At 42.6% G+C, this 20,521-nt stretch overlaps 1 protein-coding gene across 11 annotated transcripts in view; it reads left to right on the top strand.

Annotated features, from left to right (window-relative positions):
- ICK (intestinal cell kinase) overlaps nucleotides 1-19,960 on the top strand; it is a 41,173-nt gene extending 21,213 nt beyond the window's left edge. For 10 of the 11 annotated variants that reach the window (XM_030555601.1, XM_030555600.1, XM_030555599.1 and 7 more), the window contains 6 exons: nucleotides 1,428-1,742; nucleotides 2,707-2,897; nucleotides 4,393-4,544; nucleotides 7,093-7,221; nucleotides 13,287-13,400; nucleotides 16,234-19,960. In XM_030555601.1, coding sequence (XP_030411461.1) covers nucleotides 1,428-1,742; nucleotides 2,707-2,897; nucleotides 4,393-4,544; nucleotides 7,093-7,221; nucleotides 13,287-13,400; nucleotides 16,234-16,388 — 1,056 coding nt within the window. In that variant the 3' untranslated portion in view covers nucleotides 16,389-19,960. Of the gene's footprint in view, nucleotides 1-1,427; nucleotides 1,743-2,706; nucleotides 2,898-4,392; nucleotides 4,545-7,092; nucleotides 7,222-13,286; nucleotides 13,401-16,233 lie in introns of those variants that run through there. The other variant, XR_003999505.1, reaches the window with a different exon arrangement.
- The last annotated feature ends 561 nt before the right edge of the window (nucleotides 19,961-20,521 follow it).

Genomic DNA, 20,521 nt, shown 5'->3' with positions numbered 1-20,521 from the left:
GGAGCCCAATCTGTTTAGCTTAACGAAGAGAAAATTAAGGGATGACTTGATCAGTCTGAACAGGAAACAGAAATGTAATACCAGGATCTTTGGTCTAGAGCACCAAGATATAACAAGGTCCAAAGGCTGGAAATTGTGGCTAGAGAAATTCAGGCTGGAAATAAGGTTTAAACTTTTTTAATGATGAGAGTAATTAAACATTGGCACAATTTACAAAGGGTTGTAGTGGATTCTCAGTCACTGGCAATTTTTAAATCGCATTTAGATGTCTTTCTAAAAGATATGTGCTCTAGTTCAAACAGGAATTAATTCAGGGAAGACCTATGGCCTAGATGATTATAAAGCCTGAAAAAAGCTTTGTGATCAACCTATTAATCTTAGAAAGGGCTTGATTTTGCAAATCAGAAAAAGCTGAGGATGCTCAGCAGTTTGAATGGTGGGCTTTACATAATCAATATTAGTCCACTGACTTCAATGACAATTAAGGGAATTCAGTGCTGTGCATGATAGGTCCCTGCATAATGAAACAAGCATTTGATGGATAGACCCAACCTTAGGTCAGAGCTCCCAGGGAGTTCAGTGAGAGCAGGATTGGGCGCTTATTTTGCATGAAGTCTTTCATTCAAAAAATCTGTATGTAGACTTAAATAATTCAGTTACAAAGTAAAATTGAGGAAGAGGGGAAACTTGAAGGGAAGGACAAGCTAAATTGTTTTCAGATGATTTAGTAGTAATAATTACAAGCAAATAGCACTTCTTGTGAAACAAATGAGACAAGACTGTAATGTGGTTGGGAATCTGTGAGGAAGAGAGATGTTGAAAGCCTGTTCTAGTTGGCAGAAGCTAGGGAGAAGACCACTATTGCACCCCCCAGCAGCAACTACTTAATTACCTGTAAAGCGGAGCAAGATTGTCATAGCTACATGATATATCTTTCAAGAATTGGGAATGCTGGTATCTCCCAGAATCCAATACAAGTTAGGCATGTGATTGATTGAAAAAATCTGCTAGCACGTAGGGACAATTATTTGTTGATTACAGTTACACATTTAAAAGTCTTCAGTTCTGGAGGATGTTATTTCTCTTGCTTCCTGTGCAGTGCCTGATCCTGACTGGGCCTTTGCACGCTATTGCACTACATCATAAATAATAGTATATTGCCTCTGTACCAAAAAAGGCTAGTATGGAAACTGTTTTTTAACTGCTTTTGCATTACACGGACAAGCTTTTGCATAGAGGTTAAGCCGTCACTAGAACTTACTCTAACCTGAAGCAGTAGGATGTGTTGTACAGAGTCCTATCGCGATAGTCTAACGCATGGGAAAGGTAAGAGGGTAAAGTAACGTGGGAGCTGTCCCATATGACTAAGCTAAGTCAGCAACTCTGGCTTCCCCTGTTGAATACTGATGCCTTTTATTGTGTTTTAGGCACTTCGATATCCCTACTTCCAGGTTGGGCACACACTGGGCACCTCTCTCTGCATTCAGGAACTGGGCAAGCAGCCGAAAGAACTCCATGATAAAGCTGCACTGCACCATGTTAAACCGGTCCCTCCTGCACAACCCCCTCCAAAACCCCATGCCCATCTCTCATCTAGACCATTCCAGCAAAGCCAGTCTTCCCAGTACCTCATGTACCCGTATAAAGCAGACTCCTTGGTGACTGACCACGGGATCCAGTTAAGAGAGGATGAACCCACTCAGGTGCTTCTGCCAGCACTTTGTAGTCAAGTTCCTCAGCAGGTGAGGAGGAATCTGGGATAACTGCTAAACCTGCTGATGACTTTGTGCATTTTTCCTTAATTGGATTTTTTTTTTTTGGTACCTTAAACCAACAGTGTCATCTTTATTCCCATTTCTCTCCTTTTTATTAAAAGGTACAAAGACTAGTTTGGCTCTTATCTCATGCTGGTGTAAAGTGAAAGCAGCTCCACTGAAGTTGGTGGAGTTTTCTGGTGGGCCCAATTCTCACTTACTCCAAGACCACTTTATGGTGTTCTGGTATTGTAAAATGGCCTTAAAGAGGATGGAACCGTAGCTTACTTCAAGCCATTTTACACTGCCAGAGTGATGTAAAGTGGTCTTGGTGTAAATGAGACTCAGGCCCAAGGTAGAAGAGAATTGGGCCCACGAGTATGGAAACTAAGAGCCAAGCCTTCAGCAGAACCTATACGTGACTTTCACCTTGTGCATATGCAGAATTGCAAAAGTTCAAACATGCATATGCACCTTAACTGCTGCAAGGACACAAATGTCAGAATTTGTGGCTGCAGAATCTGTTAAGACAAATAGGTTTTGCTGGCACAAATTTTAATGCAGGCACCGGCAGCTGAAGTGCAGGCACATGAACGTGCATGTAGTTATGCACCTGCAAGTGGAGTCCGGGGCTAAAAATTAACATAAGCTGATCACTTTTTGTAGCCTGTACATTGAAAGAAGTATGGAAATTAGAGATGAAAGAGACTTAAGAGCTCCATTCTTCTGCCAGTGCAGGACTCTATCAAGGCAGGAAGAGATGCAGAAGATAGTATGAACACCTGTGTGTCACAGAGCGGGTCCTCAGTATATTAGTGGAGCTATTGGGGATTTATGCTGCTACAGCAAGATCACCACTTGCTTTGTGAAGGAAAAACTGTTTTGATTTCCCTCCTCATTATTCCATAGCTCTGTATTGCAAATGTTTTGGTTTTCTTCTTCATAATAACAGAAAATATCAGTTGGGACAGAGAACACGAATGGTGAACTTAAACCAAAGACTAGGCGAAGATGGGGACACATTATTAGAACAATGAAAGGTTCTGAAGAGTGGGATGACTTGGAAGACTTTGATTTTAGCTCTTCCCTCACCAGAAGTGATCTGAAAAACAAGAGGCGACAGAGCGATGAAGCTCTTTGTAGGTAAGTTGTTGTCTCGTCTTCTCACCCCATCCCAGCTAGATATTTGTTTTCATTTCCTCCTACATTTTTTGCTCCTTAGCACTTTCTTCCTGTGCTCTCTCTGCCTAGCTATAGTACTGGTAACTGATCCTCTGTGTTTGTACTCCCTCTTGGTTCCTGACTTTTTGATTCTTCCATGCTGTCCCTTATGCTTAGAACGGCCTCTTTGATTTCTTGCACTAGGGTCCTACCCTTCTGTTTGATATTCTCTCTGACAAACATGCTTAGTTTGTGAAGTCTTTCAGTATCTTTACCAGTTCATGTTTGATCCATCTTAGTGTGTAACGTATTATGAGCTGTATCATGTGTATCTGAATTAGGCTTCCAGTTTCCTTGGATCAGAGTCAATGGGGAAAACTTAGCACCCTAAAGGCAGGTCTACATTTAAAGCACTACATTGGCACAGTTGCACCAATGTAGCTGTAGCATTTAAGTGAAGATGCTCCTATATCAGAGGCCCTCAAACAGTGGGGCATGCCCCCCTATGGGGATGCAGAGGAACATTCAGGGGGACAGTGATGGGGCCTGGACCAGCCCCCACAGGGGGCAGGGAGGTAGCGTCACCCAGCTCCACTCCTGGCGCCAGCCCCTAACTACTGGCCTTGCACCTGCTGGCCAAGGCTCTGCTCCCAGCTCTGCCCCCACCTCCAGCTGTGGCCCCAGCCTCAGCCCCCTTACCTTGTCCACATCCCCCGCTTTCCAGAGCTGTAGCCCAGCTCCAGGGAGGAGGGCACGGACAGGCATAAGGGGGGTATGAGGCAAAAATTTTGAGGCCTACTGTCCTATACTGACAGAAGAGCTTCTTCTATCAACATAGCGCTGTCTACATGAGGGCGGGGGTTAACTGTCACTTTTTCACACCCCTGAGTGATGTAATTATACCAATTACAGCTCTGTAGTGTAGACGTGACCTAAGGTATGTCTACATTGCACACTGAGCCCAAGCCCCCGTCTGTACATACATCCGCACTCATTCATCAGTCTGACGTGTGTCAACAAGTATGCAGGACCTGTGTCCTAGGATTCTGCTGGAGAGGAAGGAGAGGGTCAACCAGAGACCCACTGGGACTTTGATCCAAGCCTTGTCATTCTGCAGTGCGTATGCATCTCAGGCCACATACCGAAGATCTGCATAGTGCAGTACAGAAGTGTTAGTATGTCTGGGTGCTCTTTGTCCAGCTGGTGCAAGCCCAGGTTTACAAAACAGCATGAATGCTGAAGGTCAGCTTTCGGAACACTGAGTCCGCAAGCCTGGGTCTCTCAGACCCAGGTTTACAATGCAACATAAACATACCATCAGCAAAGTGCCTAAGGGTATGCAATGTCTTCCTTTATCTGTACAGCACCAAACCCATTTTGAACAAATAATTTGTGGAGATGAGGTGAAAGGAACACTGTGTGGATGAAGTGTAAGCTTTGAGCTTGGGGCTAAGCATGGTGATTTCTCTTGGTACAGGTTTGAAAGCATTTTGGATCTGAAGCTTTCAGACAATCTAGGTTCTGGCAACAGTGCCCCTTCCCATGCATCCTTTCCACGTCAGGACACACCCACCTTGCGAGTTTCTGCAGCCAAGCAGCATTACTTGAAACATTCTAGGTATTTACCTGGTTAGTAGGAAATATTTTCTTGACCTTTTAATAGTGGTGGGAAATGGTAATGGATACTTTGGGCCTTGTCTTTGACTCCGAGGAAGGGTTATTGCTTTAAAGAAAACAGAGAACATTGGAATGGGAAGGGGCTAACTTGTTAACAGAAAGAGGCTTACAACAAAGAGAGAAGGTTCTAGCATGCCAGAAACTGAGATACATTCTGCCCATTGGTATGCTAGAAAGGGGTAAGGTGTCAGGAGCAGCTTTCCCGTGCACCATGAGAAGTTATGCAGAATAGCTCTTTAGCACACAAGACTATGCTAGGAAATGTGTCCAGCTGATGCGCCAGCTCTGCCTTATGTTCCCAAGAGTGGCAGAGGAGGCGGCGCATACCCCCAGGCTGACTAGTGAATATATAATACTAGTACTAGCAGCAGTAAATGCTAGGTGATAGCAGGTTGGCATTAACTTTTCTGTTGCCCAGGGCAGGAACTAAGTGCCCTTGCAGTGTATTAAAGCAGCCCAATGTGTGGAATCAAAGCTCACTCTTATGCAGAGGAGTCACTTGCATGTGTGTCTGCTCATCCTCTGTGTGAGTGGCACCAGCAATGAGGCAGAATATAAGTGTGTGTACATGTGCACACACACGATTCTCAAGGGACATCTTGTTCCCAGTGAAGGCTATGCCTCAGGAGAATCGTGTGCATGTGCGCGCACACAATTCTCCTGAGGCATAAGCTTCACTGGGAACAAGATGTCCCTCTTTGTGTCACTCTAAGACTGGGCCCTCTTTTGTCCATTCATGTCACAAGGTTCTAGGCAGTGCTTACTTTGTAATGAAAGAGGTGCCAGGGCTCAAGCAATTTTTTTACTTTCATAACTGATGCAGCAAGCCTAGAAGTGCTGAGGCAATGAACTGCCAAGCCTAGAGGTGCCAGGGCTCAGCCCTGGCAGGAACTGGTACAAATGAAGCTCTGGTTCTAGGAACCTCAGGCATGTGTTTGTGAGCATTCAGCAGGAAAATAAGCAGCTCATGATGTCCTGTTTTTACTGATCAGAGGGTAGCCGTGTTAGTCTGGATCTGTAAAAGCAGCAAAGAATCCTGTGGCACCTTATAGACTAACAGACGTTTTGGAGCATGAGCTTTCGTGGGTGAATACCCACTTCCTCAGATGCATCTGAGGAAGTGGGTATTCACCCACGAAAGCTCATGCTCCAAAACGTCTGTTAGTCTATAAGGTGCCACAGGATTCTTTGCTGTTTTTACTGAATTTATTTTAACTGAGTTTCAGTGTGGAATTCCACAGTTACAAGATTTCAGCTATGTGCCTCTGGCAGAACACAGTGCAACAAGTAGAGAGATCAGCGTAACAGGTAGTCAGTGGGACTCCACATGAATGCTGGGGGCAAAGCGACTGTGTTCGGCTTTGAGATGAGTAATTGATTTTTCAGTTTGGAGGCCAAACAAAAAATATTCAGTTTGTTTCAGACCACAACTGATTCAGTTTTTTCCCTCAACAAAACTTGTTTGGGTCGAAATAGAATGTTTTGAATGTTGAGTTGGTAGAGCTTTATGTTTGACATGGAATATCATTTCCGTTTTTATTCTAAACAAATCACTTCTGCATTTCAGAAATTTTTGGCTTTGTGGTTGAAACTATTTGCCAAATTTAACCTGAATTTGTGAATTGTTTCGGTGTTCTAAAAAAAAAAGGCTGAAACTTTGTGCAGCTCTAATTTTGATGGTGGCAGACTGGGTCTTAATTATTCTTTTTCTTCCCTTAAATACAAATGTGCATGTAATTGTAAGATGAAGGTTACAGTTTTGATTACTCGGTGTTTTAATGGTATTTTTTGAATTACTAGTTAGGATTCTAGATGTAGATCTTAAAACTCAATCAGACCAAACCTTCTATCCTATAGAATTGATTGTATCATGCCCAAATGTGCATTAGGCACTCCACATGAAATAATAATTTTAAAAAAAAATACATGGACCCTGTCTCAGAGACCCTACAATGCACAACTCTCACTGACTTCAGTGTAAACTACACAGATAGCAAAGTAGAATATGGTATAGAATAGGGTATTGTGAAAACATTAAATTGCCTTTTCTAATTTGAGTGCTTAAAATGGTAACCAGATATTAGCATAAAATGCTGTATTTAATAAGAATCATCTACATTTCATGTAGCATTGTTCACCCACCAGGATACCAAAGCACTCTAGATCCCCTTGTACGATTAGGACAAGTATGTAAATACCTGGATCCTTATTCTGATATAGACTCACTGACTTCAGTGGGACTCAGTACAGTAGCGAGGGCCTAAACACGTGGTTATCTCTGCAGGAAGAGGGACCATGTAATACCAGTGATAAGCCACTGGTGTGAGAGGATACGAAGTAACCTAGGTATAGTAGATGCTGAATAGTAGAATATGGAGAGATTTTTGGCTAAGGTCACTGGGGCAAACACTTGCTCCATTTATATGCAGGTGCAAAGCTGCGTAATAATTGTATCTGACAAGGATTTCTTAATGGTTAATTCTCTTTCTTTTCCCAACAGGGATAAGCACAAGGAAAAGCATAGTCTCCAGTTCAAGCAAGGATTCTATTACGTCTAATCCATGGCCCACTTCTAGTTTGCCTGGAAAAGCTTCAGGTGTGGGAGGCGGGGTCAATGGAATGAATTCAGGTAAGAAGTGGTATTCAGACATTCTAAGAGAACTGTGAATGGGACAGGGTGAGAATTTTTGTAATGGCCTCCCAGTTACTCCAATCCACGTTGGGTCTTAGGCTCCCAAAATCCAAGTTGATCTATCCAATGTTTAGCTTGACTGACAGCTTGAAATCTAATCAGTTTAATATCTTTTCACATACTACACCACTCCCTGAGTTCCCGGGCCAGTTTTTGTGAAATCATTTTCTTATTTCCAATTTTTCCCTATTCCCTGTTGCCATATAAACAAGTCGCACAAATGGGGAGAGCTGACTGTATAGAAGAATGAATTAAACTGTACAAAGTGATGTCAAATACATAAAGTAATCAAACAGTTTTTCTCACTGATCCTCTTTTAGTATATTAGATGCTATTGAACAATTGTAGCTAAAAAGAAAAATACAGAGGGAAGCATGATTTTAAGTTGGTGGTTAGAGAGACAAGGTGGGTGAGGTAATATTTTATGGACAAGGTTCTGTTGGCGAGAGAGACAAGTTTTCAAGCTTACACAGAGCTCTTCTTCAGGTCTGGAAAACAGGGTTTGTCTATACTGACAGCACTGTAGCACTTTCTGAAGATGCCATGCATGCCAACGGAGAGTTTCTCCCATCAGTGCAGGGACTCTGCCTCCCTGAGAGCCGTAACTACGTTGACAGGAGAAGCCCTCCCATAAACATAATGCTGTCTACACTGGGAGTTTGGTCAATTTAAGTGCATTGCTCAGGAATGTGGATTTTCCACACCCCTGAGCGACTTAATTATGCTGACATTAAGTTTGTAGTGTAGACCAAGCTATGTGCCTATGCTCCAGGAAATTCAGGGCACAGGAGCCTGACTCCTCCAATGTTTGGGGCCATCTCTCTCCCCCAGCCCGACCTGATGCCCTGTGTGCCTCCCCCCGGAGCATCGCCCACCTGCGCTCCCAGGACAGCAGGCTGCTGCCCTGCTCAGCGCTGTGCTCCTTCACTGGCTACTGCCACCTAAAGGGAGCAATGCCGGCGGCAGGCTGAGGTGGCAGCTGCGGAGGGAGGAGGCGCACACGTGATGGCAGCCCTTCTCCCCCCTACCTCCCTGACATCCACCACAGGGAATGCGTGGGGGCTTCCTAGACCTGAGAGGGGGCCCAGCTTCTAGGAGCACATGCAGTGGTGGTGCTGGGTGAGTGTTCTGCTAGGGGGAGAGGGGAGCCCTTCACCAGAGCTCGCTGCTGGCGGCAGGGAGAAGGCTGGGGAGACTCTGTGGGATCCTCCTCTGTAGCCCAAGCCCCAGGGCAGCCTGCCCAAACTCCTCATCCCCAGCCCTGCCCCACCCCCACCCCAGAGCCTGTACCCCCAGCCAGAGCCCTCACCCCCCTGCACCTCCAAGCCTCTGCCCCAGCCCTGAGCCCCCTCCTGCACCATGAACGCCTCATTCCCAGCCCCACCCCCACAGCCCTCTGCCCTAGCTCTGAGCCTCTCTCAAACCCCTCATCCACAGCCAGAGCACTCACCACCCCCTCCTGCACTACGAAATCCTCATCCCTGGTCCCACTCCGCAGCCCTCATCCCTCCCACATCTGAACCCTGTGCCCCAGTGCTGAACCCCCTCTCACACTCCAAACCCTCAGCCCCACCCCATTAATTTTGTAATATGCACTAATATGGAGGTGATTTGTTACACATCACCTCCGTATTGGTGCACATAAGATTCATTTCACATGAGTGAGGAAAAATTAGAGGGAACCCAGCCATATACTGTGAGTGCCTGAAGGGAAAAAACACACAACTTAAATTCGGCAGTCAGTTTGGAGTATGATCATGTTTAGCACAATACTTGATTATTTTATACTCTTTAAAGTATATAATTGGTTTTATAAGCATGCAACAAAATTTAATGTATTGAAGCAGGTGAGTGTTGCTTCTTACTTTCCACTTTTAATTGGCCCTTGTAATCTTGTGACACCAGCGCACTGTAGCTTCATTTTATCTCAGCAACAAATCTTGATTTGTGGGACCAGTAGTAATAATCAACAATGGATAAATTCTTAATAAAGTTACCCAGAGAAAAAGTAAAGGGTAATTCATCAAGTGATGGCCTGAGTTCGACACCCAGCTTGCAAACTAAAGTTATACAAAAAGAAAAATACGACAAATCTACAAGATAAGAAAAGGAGTTTTCAGCAATCTTGGCTATCAAGATTTACATGGGTGGAGTCCAGTAGTGAATTAGACAAAGCTTTTCGCTCTGTCTGCAAAAACTGTTGTGACAAGAAGGTCTTAATATTTTCTACGAAGGCCAAACCAAGGTTTATTTCATCCAGATTTCAAGATTGGAGACACACAATCCATGGTTTTACATCAAACAAAAAATCCTCCTGTCACAAGGGAGCAGTAATGAAGTAAGCTGCTCTACAGTCACAGGTAAATGTTTCTGCACTACTGTCGGCCAGCTACAGAAAAGAATCACAATCAGCTAGGAATGTACTGCACAAAATTTTTACCAGTGTTCAGTACCTAGGTCAACAAGGAATAACATTACATGGACATCATGAGAATGATTCAAATTTGATGCAGCTCTTGTTGCTATGCAGTACAGATTCAGAGGAACTGAGACAGTGGCTTAGTTGCACAAAATACAAGTGGCTGTCACATGAGGTTATTAAGGAAATAATTGAAATGATGTGCTAAGACAAATTGTGCAAAAGATAAGGCTTCTAAGTTTTACGGCATCATAATGGATGAGACTACTGATTTGTCAAGAAAAGAACAAGCAAGTTTTTCCTTAAGGTTCTTTTCTAGTGAAGATTGGGAGATTTATGAGGAGTGTACTGGGTTTTAGCAAACTGACACAATGGATGCTGCTTCTCTTTTCAAAATTGTGGAAGATACCACTTCTCAGGTGTGATTTGCCCTTTTCTGATTGCCAGGGGCCGTGTTACAACAGAGCCAGTAACACGTCCGATAAAGTTGCTGTGGTCCAAGCCACAGTGAAGGATTGAGAGTCAAGAGTGGAATTTGTGCACTGTGCTACAATTCCCTTAACCTTGCCACTCAGGATGCCCTGGATAATATTCCAGAATGTTGTAATAGGTTTTTGATGGTGAAAGATCTAATCAATGCCTTTAGGGAGTCACAGAAGTGTATAGCAGCATTCAGAGAGTTTCAGGGTGAAGGGGAGCCTTCTTTATGACCATAATGTCCATCTTGTTGGGCACAAAGGATCAGCAGCATTAAATCACTGCTCCAAAACTACGATGCCGATGAACTGCCTGGATGAATTTAGTCACTCTTCAGATGAATTTAGCTCAAAATGTAGTGGATTCTTGAATCAACTTCAGTCTTTCAATGTACTTTACACTGACAGTTCTTGTGAAATCCATGGGTCCTGTAGAAGAAGCTAATGCAAAAATTCAAAGCCCAAACGTGTCATTGGCAAGCGTTACGAAGAAAGTTGGCCTGTTGCTGCAAGAGGTGCAGGATGCACACTGAATCATCATACAGTCACTTCTGGGAAACAACAGTAGATAAGGCAAGAAATCTTTTTAATTAGATGATCCCACACTCCTGAGAAAATGTAAGCCATTGAGATCAATGGAAGCCTTCCTCACACCTTCAGTGACCCCAGAAAGTCTTTTCATCAAATACATGTTGGGATCATTGATGCTTGAGAAGTTGCCATTTAACAGAGGTTTTCAATGGAAAGCTTTACATTCACAATAAAATTGGATAAGTGTATAACTGATGCAGCAAATGACTCAAAACAGGACATTGTCCCAGTAAGTGAAGCTTTCCATGGTGACATTAACACGGAGAGGCTATCTCTTCATTTAGAAATGTTGAGTGATATTTGCAGATCGAGAAATTGCCAGCTTAATTCAGTGAGCAAAGTGAAGCAATTTCTGAAACAAAACAAAGGCTTGAGTAATATGTCAAAAGTTATAATTCTCCTGAAATTATTCTACACAATTCTGACTACAACCTGCACGGCTGAGCGATCATTCAGTTGCCTGTGCAGACTGAAAAATTATTTGCGAATGACAATGAGCCAAGAATGTCTAAATCACTTGGCATTTCTGCACATTCATAAGAACTCTACCTCTGAATTGGACATTACAAGTCTCCTGGATGACTTCATTTCAAGAATCAAACAATGACAAAAAGTGTTTGCTGCCTACTGAAGAATATCACAAAGGAAGGGGCTACAATTTGTTTTAATTTTAGAAAGCATTTGTTTTTGAGGATTATTGATACAAGAGTGCTTGGTTGTTTCTGTATTCAAAAGAGTATTAATAAAGTTGATAGTCTTACTTAAATACATTTTTCTTACAATAGTGATGTTGTGCAATATAGGGAAACTGTTAAACGCATACTGTTTCCAGTCCATTTTTACATTATTTAAAATATATATATATATATATATATAATATCTGCTTATAAGGCAGGTGTGGGAGACAGGGGCAGGACTTAGACCCATTCTGGGCACCACCAAAAATTATACAAACCTGCCACCCCTGTAGGTAGCATCTTCTGAGGGCTAGAGTGGCACAGATGCAGTGCTGTAAGTGTACACAAGCCCTCAGAGTATCACAGCTAAATACAAGCTGGAACAGATTGAAATATCTGCCAACCTCTTATGCTAAACAAGGGACTATTCAAGAAGTGGCCTGTTAACATCCCTTCAGTCAGAGATGAAAGAGGCAGGTGGGGAATCTGTTAGTGCGTTATAGATTGTTTGTTTTAATAAGCAATAAATTCAGTGTCCCTTTTAAAAAAAATCTTTAAAAATCATGGTGTTTTTTTTTCTTTCAATGCTGGTGTTGATTTGTAGTAAATAATGAGGGAGTTCTTTCCTTTTTTTTTTTTTTTTTAATTTAAACAATTACTATGAATTACCACTCTAAATGATAGTCACTGGGAAAGAGAATGAGCATGACTCTGCAGTTTGATAGACAGGGTAATCACCACAGTTCAAGTTCCTGCTCCAATTACTATTTATAAAAAGTGGAATCCTTTCAAGAGGAGCCTGCAAAGGCCTCACATTGAACTATCCCATGGCCCACTGGCAAGGACACTGTCCTGCAATGGGAGAGAACCAGGTTAAAATCCTTTCTCCACATCAAGCAGAAGTGGGAATTGAAGCCAGGTGTCTCACATCTGAAGTGAGTGCCCTAGGCCAAAGCTTATCCAGGAGCTGTAACCACAACAAATCCTCTGCCTGTTTGTGTCCGAATGCCTGAAAAAGTTGGTGATTATATTACTGAAATATTAACACTCTTTTTTTTTAAACTTTAATTTGCTGAAAAATTACAAAACATGTTTCAGGTTGAAACAAACGTTATTATTCTTAAACAGCAAAGCAAAAAATCTGTTGTTCACCCAACTCTGTTTTGGGACATGTTCCTGTGTAACTCACAGATTTCAATGAGAATTTTGCCTAGCAACAAAGAGCCTAATCTTACACTGTAATAAAAGGCCCCTATTGTAGATGCTCAGCGCATTTAAGATCAGCTGTAAGGAAAGACTGCAGGAACTGGGCCCCCTCAGCTATGTCTCTTCTCTGTGAGGCCATGTCTACACAACTGGTGCTATAGCAGCAGAGTACAGCACTATAGTTACACTGCTGAAGTGCCATAGTGCAGACATTTCCTACAGTGACAGATGGGGGTGGGGGGGTGTTTCTATTGCTATAGGAACTACACCTCCCCAAGCAGTGGTAGCTAGCTGCGTCTATGCTGGCGGTTAGGTCGGTATAGGTGTGGCGCTCAGCCTGTAGTTGGGTCAACCTCACTTCCAAGTGAGACCAGGGCTTAGTGTTTCATGCAGTGTGATGGTGCCAGCCTTCCAGATAAGTACGTAACAGGCCAGATCCGCAGCTGGTGTGAATCAGCATAGCTCCGTTAACTGACTTACACCAGGTAAAAATTTGGTCCAGTCTTCGGTGTGCCCCACCAATGCACCATTTATGAAATACTTTCACAAGATCTGCAGGAAGGTGGGATGTGGGGGTGTGTTCCATTTCACACTGATTTCAAGTGTTTCTCATCCATTTACAAATTCTTTTAGGGCACTCAGGATCGAGCAGGTTGACCAGTGATTATATCCCTTCATTTCTGAAAAAGGAACTAGGCTCTGCTGGGCAGAGGGTTCAGTTAGCACCAATTGCAGATCCATCTTCTAGTAAGTATAACTCTGAGCTTGGTTGTTTGCCTGTTTGGGCAATAATGCTGTCTGTTGATAAACTGTATAGTCAAAATTGCTTGACCACACTTTATTTCATTATGGAGTATACTCAAGAGACCAAATAACCACTGTCAGTCAGGTTTATTAATATGATGCAGGAGACAGGTTCTATATGATTCCAGTCTCCAAAGAGCAGTCCTGTGCAGCGACATTACAGTCACCTTACACAGAAGGTTGCTCCTCAAAATTGCATTCCGAAAGCCATCTTCTTATACTGTGCTTGTTTACCAAAAAAAAGGTACTACATATGTCACCTGAAACTAGATTCAATTAATTAGCTTTTTTACCTTGTTTCTGGTACCAAGAGGTACCCTTTTTATCTTTTATTCTGAACACACACTTTCCAGGTCAGGATGCACCCTTATCTTTGTTCTGTGTGCATGCATTCCAGGTACTAAGGGATGTGAAGGCCCCCTCCTAGGCCTGTACCAAGATAAATAGGTCTGAGGGTAACTCCCTTTCTGTGGCTATGAGGAAACAATTATATTTCCTGATACTGACAGTTTTCCTATCTACTTAAGCCAAAGCTTACCTCAGCTAATGCAAGGTGTTATCAAATACTTAGCATAAGTGAACAGGATTGTGATATGGGACAGTTTAGGCTATATCACTGTTACAATATTTGTGTTTAATGTATACTAATATATGGTGAGGATAATGCATATTATGATACATGGTTAGGGGCTGGAGCACATGACTTATAAGGAGAGGCTGAGGGAACTGGGATTGTTTAGTCTGCAGAAGAGAAGAATGAGGGAGGATTTGATAGCTGCATTCAGCTTCCTAAAAGGGGGTTCCAAAGAGATGGATCTAAACTGTTCTCGGTGGTACCAGATGACAGAACAAGGAGTAATGGTCTCAAATTGCAGTGGGGGAGGTTTAGGTTGGATATTAGGAAAAACTTTTTCACTAGGAGGGTGGTGAAGCACTGGAATGGGTTACCTAGCGAGGTGGTGGAATCTCCTTCCTTAGAGGTTTTTAAGTTTAGGCTTGACAAAGCCCTGGCTGGGATGATTTAGTTGGGGATTGGCCCTGCTTTGAGCAGGGGGTTGAACTAGATGACCTCTTGAGGTCCCTTCCATCCCTGATAAGCTATGATACATGCTAGCCATCATATTAGTCAACAATAGTGTCTGTAGTTACTGTCTGTAGCTGCTGTAATTCTCAGTTTTTATATTTGACAGTATTGTAAAGAAGTGAGTCACTAGAACTATAGGTCCTGATCCTGCAACGCTTACTCCTGTTACAAGGGTTGCAGGATTAAGTCTAGTCTGACTTCTTTAAACTATTATAAAACATCAGTTTTACCAGTTAAACAAACATATATTCTGTACTCCACAACACAGCCGTCCCAGAATGCACAGCTATTATTACCACCAAGGGTGAGTGTCACGGAGTACATCACTCACCACTGCTATGTCTCCCTGGGCCACTTCTCTATAGCCCCTGCACCATCTTCACTCTTCACCAGGGCCTGCAATTACCTAGTCTCAGCAGCCAGCCAGGGGCTCCTCTTGCTCCTCCAGTCCCCCCCAGCAGTTGCTTTGTCCAAGGTGCCACAGGTCTCTCCACCTGCTAGAGAGACAGACTTCACCTCATAAGCTCCAGGTTGGAGGCTGACTCTGCTCTGCCTTATGGCTTTTTTAATATAAGGCTGCTGGGCCCAGATTGGCTGCTCCCTGTGCAGCCTCCCTAGGCTGCTTTTAACCCCTTCTCTGCCAGTGTGGGTCAACGCCCCATCACAGTGGGATTTTCAGAATCACCTTAGTGATTTAGGAGCACGTCTCAAAAACCCCCACACTAAACTGTCTATTCATTATAGGAAATTGAATTGATTTTTCACTTGAGTAAGGACAGAGTAAACACTGGGGCACAGATTCACACTCTGCTCCATCCCTCCTGTACCCCTTTTGGCAACGCAAAGGGGCTGGAGAATAACCATATCTCCTCAGCTTGGGATTCCCTTGCATGGGGACTTTACTGCTGGCACAAAACCTGAGTAGTCCACTTCTAACCATTTCTCCATTGCAGCCTCCAGTGAAAGGTCTACTCCAGTTATTCTCTGCTACTAGGTAGCCTTGAGGCTGCTCTAAAGTATGCTAGGGTGAGGCATAGAACTGGCCCCAAAATCTGCAAATTGGTTCCTTTGCAACCCATCTCTTGCTGTATCCAGCAGATACCAGGCACAGTAGAGAATCTGGCCTGTGTAGGGATCTTGGCAAATGGCTCGCTGTATTATCCTAATTTTTTACTTTATTTTTTTAAATACAGATTGGCTCTAAAGTTGCAGCTTCTAACAGAGAGAGTATCCAGATTCTGTATCCAGTGGCTTTTTAAAGGAGCTACTCCTCCAGCTGAGCCAGTCTGTAACAGGGTGTAGCAGGGCCTTCTTTGCTCCTGCCTCTGCTGTGTTCCAAAAAACACTCAGAGACCTTCTGGCTCAGCAGTCACCAGTGCAGTTTATTTACAGGGTGCAATCCCACCACTTTCTCACCACATACAGCTTGCAGGTTTCAGCCAGGAGGGAAGAGTTACCCCTGTCCTTCCACTCTCTGCCTCCCCTGCTCTGGGCCTGTGTATAGCCATGGCTAATTAGATTGGCAGCTGTTTCCCCTTTGCAAGTGAGACACAGGTTTCTCTAGCCAACTCCAATTCACCTTCCTGGATTGGGGCTGGTGTGACAGAGGCCAGGCTCTGGGGTTCCAGCCCAGCACCCTGTCACACAGTCATTGAAACTTTATCTAATGGCTTTTCTTCTTCTCATTTGTAGATTACGCTTCTCTGAAGTCTGTCAGACCTCATATTGGGCGGCCATCATTTAATACACCTTCAAAAAGCACACCAGCATTAATGCCACGTCCACCGCCAATTCAGCCCATCCATGGACGCACTGACTGGTCTTCGAAGTACGGAGCTCACCGGTGACTTGCAGAAAGCACTTTCTGTTGAATCAGTGCACATTTCTCATGAAATGGTGACCAATGTTAGACCATTTGCCATGACTTTATAAGCCTGTGATTTAAAAAATACCCTATCTTCTTTGAGCAAGACATTTCAAGACTTTTTTAGTTTTATTTGTATTGATTTGAATGCAATCTTATACCTTTTTGTATAAAATTGTTTTGTTATATGATCAGGTCCAATTATTTTTCTTAAAACCAATACACTTTGTATATATGGCTTGAAGTTTTTGGCATTTTATACGATAAACTTTGTAATGAACTTGATACAAAATTAATATTTCCTTTGTCAGGTTCAAATATTTTATATAAGTAAATAAAATGTAGCAGACTGAGGCAGTATTGCAAAAGAGATGCAATTGTAAGAAAGAGGCATTCACCAAATATTGTTTTGTGATTGTTATGCTCTGAATGGGATATATTGAGGCAAGGCGGTCAATCAAACTGAATAACCCAGCCTTATTTTAGTGCCATGCTGCACCAGCTGGATGCGATTGTCAGTCTTTCACCTGCTTGGGGCTGACTTAACATGAAAGACTAAGGACCTGAACTTGCTCACCTTGAGGTCAATGGCAGGTGGATTGGGCCCTAAATCAATCACAGGCTTAATCAAGGGTGTTTTTTAGCTTTGGCTGGTGTTTGTAAATTTGTCTTCACACTGTTTGTGCTGCCTGTCAGTTTTTCAGTCCTGGGGTTGATCCTGCAATCCCAAGGCCAAATCCCCACTAACCACACTGTGAGTTTGGCCTGAATGAGACCAGCAGGATCAGGCTGCTAGTTTGACTACATTCTGCCTGTTTGTAATGCTATCTCCGTTCAATAAGTATTCTGTGGGTTTTCCTCGTCTGTCCTTAACTGTTGTTGTCTTTCAGAGTGAAAATAAAACATGCTGCATAGGGGGCTGCTCCTATTAGTCAGTTATAACTTTCCTAAAGACTTCCATGAAGCAAAGTCAGGCCCTGTTTTCATAGGGCAAGTAGGAGCTGGAGAAATATTTGAGGCAATATTGAATATGACAAAGCTGGTTCACAGGCACAGTAACACAGTATTAATGATGCACCAGCAGCGAAGTTTAAGAAACTATATATGCAGCTGATTTAATTTCAGTTGCTTTGTTTTCCAGCCTGATTCCCTTAATATATCCAGATTCAGTTTTCATAAATAAGTAAACTTCAATTAACAGTTACAGTGCTGATTTAGCTCACTTTCCCATATTGTTAAATATAGATCGGTTTCCATAAACGAGGTCTTATTGGTTATTTTGTTATAGTAAGCATTTAGGATCAAATTCTGGTCCCAGTGATGTCCATGGTGAAATCTCAGTTGATTTCATTGAGACCGGGATTTGACTTGTGGAGGAGGGAAAAAGTAACATGGTAGAGAAGTTACAAGGGTTACTGACAGAGGAAAGCAGCCAAATAGCACAGATACAAAACTGAGTGGGGATTGTTCTCTCCATTCTAAATGCTTAGCTTATCAAAGTGCACTGGAAAAGGCCACCTCCATTTCCTAGCAAAAATGTGCACAAGAAAAAAATTCATCTGTGTATTTCACCACACAGAAAACCCTTCCTGATCTCTCTTTAGGCTTAGGAATGGCCTCGTATTCATATGGAGCCTGACAATCTACAGGTAGGCCTGGGACCAACCCCAGCATATCCATGCAGAGTGCCTCTTTCTTTGCACTCTTTCCAAGACCCTTTTCCCTTGAGCTATCCTAGGAGCTGCATTGCTCATGGGATTCCCCAGTCTAACTACACGCTGCCTCCTCTTCCAAAGGGCAGCAGCTGGATTGGAAGGTAATTCTGTGGACTAATTTCTGCTAGACTTCCCTACAAAAACCACTTAATTTTGGGTGAAGAGTATACCCTAGAGCAATTTCTCTGCCAGTCCCCTTTTGAAGTCAGAGCATCAAATATGATTTACTCATGTGTAGAGAGAGAGAGCAGCAGCTGCTGACTCAGCTGTCGGAGAGAGCATGATGGATAGAGTCCAGTGCCTTTGTTTTGTGCACTGTGACCAGGTAGGCAGCATATGCTGCTCTCCACATGATGCAGTGAAGGAGCAAAATGATCTGCATTATTTAAAAATTAATATGTACGTAGGACCTTCACAGAACCGCATCATGGCTCTCTAACCTTCACCACCCAGGCTTTGTTACCAGTTAACTAACAAACACTCATTTCAAACCTATAGGTACTTGCTAACAGAGCTGTGATGTTGGTATACACACAAGGAAGTAAAAGAGCCATTTTGAATTATGCAGCACTAGATGCATGTACTTGTGAGAAAAGGTGGGGTGGGGTGGGAGGAGAAGTGTTTGCCAAGTGGAAAAGGACAAAACTGTGTATTTACATTTCTTAAAATCATATAGAATAAGAACTGACTGTTTCCTTTCTGGAAATCAAAATCTGCATTTATATTTAGAGATTTTTAATTTATTTATAATGAATGAACTGACACGGACAAGGGAGATGTTTGGACCTATACAAATATCTAACTAGCTGTTTATAAATAGTCTATTCTGCTGTGACCGTATGACCCTAATTCTCACTAATGGTTGTAGTTCCTATCATTGTCAGAATAGAGAGCCCAATCCTGCAACCCTTACTCAGGTAAGCAAGTAATTTGCCTGAGTAAAAGGTTCAGAATCCTGGCTAGTCCTGCAAAGGGATCCACAAGAAGGGTTGTAAGGTTACTCGGTGCAGGAATAAGGATCTGCATTCAAACCCGTTTGCAAATGTGGGGCCTTTATTTGTCAAACCTAAACAGCTCACATTCAAAAATTGTCTACTCTAGTTTTAAATTAAACAGGTACAATGTACAGATTCACTCAGTAGCAAATGTATCCTGGGAACAATCCTGCCGTCTTTACTCAAGCAAACTCACACTGAGTTCAATGAGAGTTTTTTGCTTGAATAAGGACTGCAGGTTGGGCTATATCGTTTGTTTGTTTTGTTTTTTAATGTTTTTTCTCTGATTTGTGCCATTTAGATGGAAAAAAGTAGAGGCTGTATATTACATTGAAAACCTGACCAAAAGCAATATATTTGTAAGAAAACATATCTCATGCAAAATATTACCTATCTCTTAGCAGGTTCTGCAGCATTTTTATGCCAAGTATATGATTTTTATTTTTAGAATTATTTTACAATGTACAGTTTCTCATACCCCTGTGTAATAATATGACCTTAATATGAAGGAGTCAGACCTTGGGTTGGCATATTAATCTGTATTATCTTGATTTTCTTAAGTTATGTACAGAGAAATAAAATGAAATTAGTACTGAAACCCTCCCCATCCTGTTTACAGATTAATTAGAAATGCTTTAGTGGAAGTACATGCCATAAAATGGGGAGAAAAATATTTATTGAAAGAAATGAAAACCCAGATGATTTTCTTTTTTGTTTTTTGTTTTGTTTTTCTGGGTGTAGGTGGTGGTGGTATGTTTGTTGGAGGGTGGATGTTTAAACTGTTTAATTCCTTCTGTGTAAAGAGCCTCCTGCCCAGAATAAAGTTACTCTTGAAGAGACACTGACTTAAGTGTTATGTTTTTCATTCAGATGCTAATATCTAAGGATTATTAATTTATATTTTTAAATAATTAACTAACCCTTGCATTTAATCCCTTTTGAATTTTGCATTAAATATTTTGCTTCTACCAAAGATCTTGCCTGCAAGTTCCAGGTTATGATCTTCATCCAAATATGTGACATTTTGTAAGCTTCTGTCCCTTACAGTTAAACATAGGGATCTGCTCCATTAAAGCCAAGAGGACAGGTGTTGGAGAGTTAGAGATTGATGGCTGGGCCGAACCTCAGTGGCTCTGCAACTTGAACCACGCAGAAGCAATGCCCAAAGTATGGAGCCGATCTCAGGAGCCACTGCTGTGTCTTGTGTATGGGGTGAGCTAGCTCTCCCACCCCATGGCCTCTTTAAGCATGTAGCATGAGACTTGGCCTTAAAACCATTCAAAGACTGAAGCTGGTACAGAATCCTTATTAAACAAGGTATACCATTGGCAGTATATGGTACCAGTGCTCCTGCCTAGATAGTTTCTAAGATGTTCATCGTGATTTACAAAGCTCTAAATGGCCTG

This window comes from Gopherus evgoodei, chromosome 3 (assembly GCF_007399415.2).
Source record: "Gopherus evgoodei ecotype Sinaloan lineage chromosome 3, rGopEvg1_v1.p, whole genome shotgun sequence".
Lineage (NCBI taxonomy): Eukaryota > Metazoa > Chordata > Testudines > Testudinidae > Gopherus > Gopherus evgoodei.
This window is presented reverse-complemented; position numbering and strand designations above follow the sequence as displayed.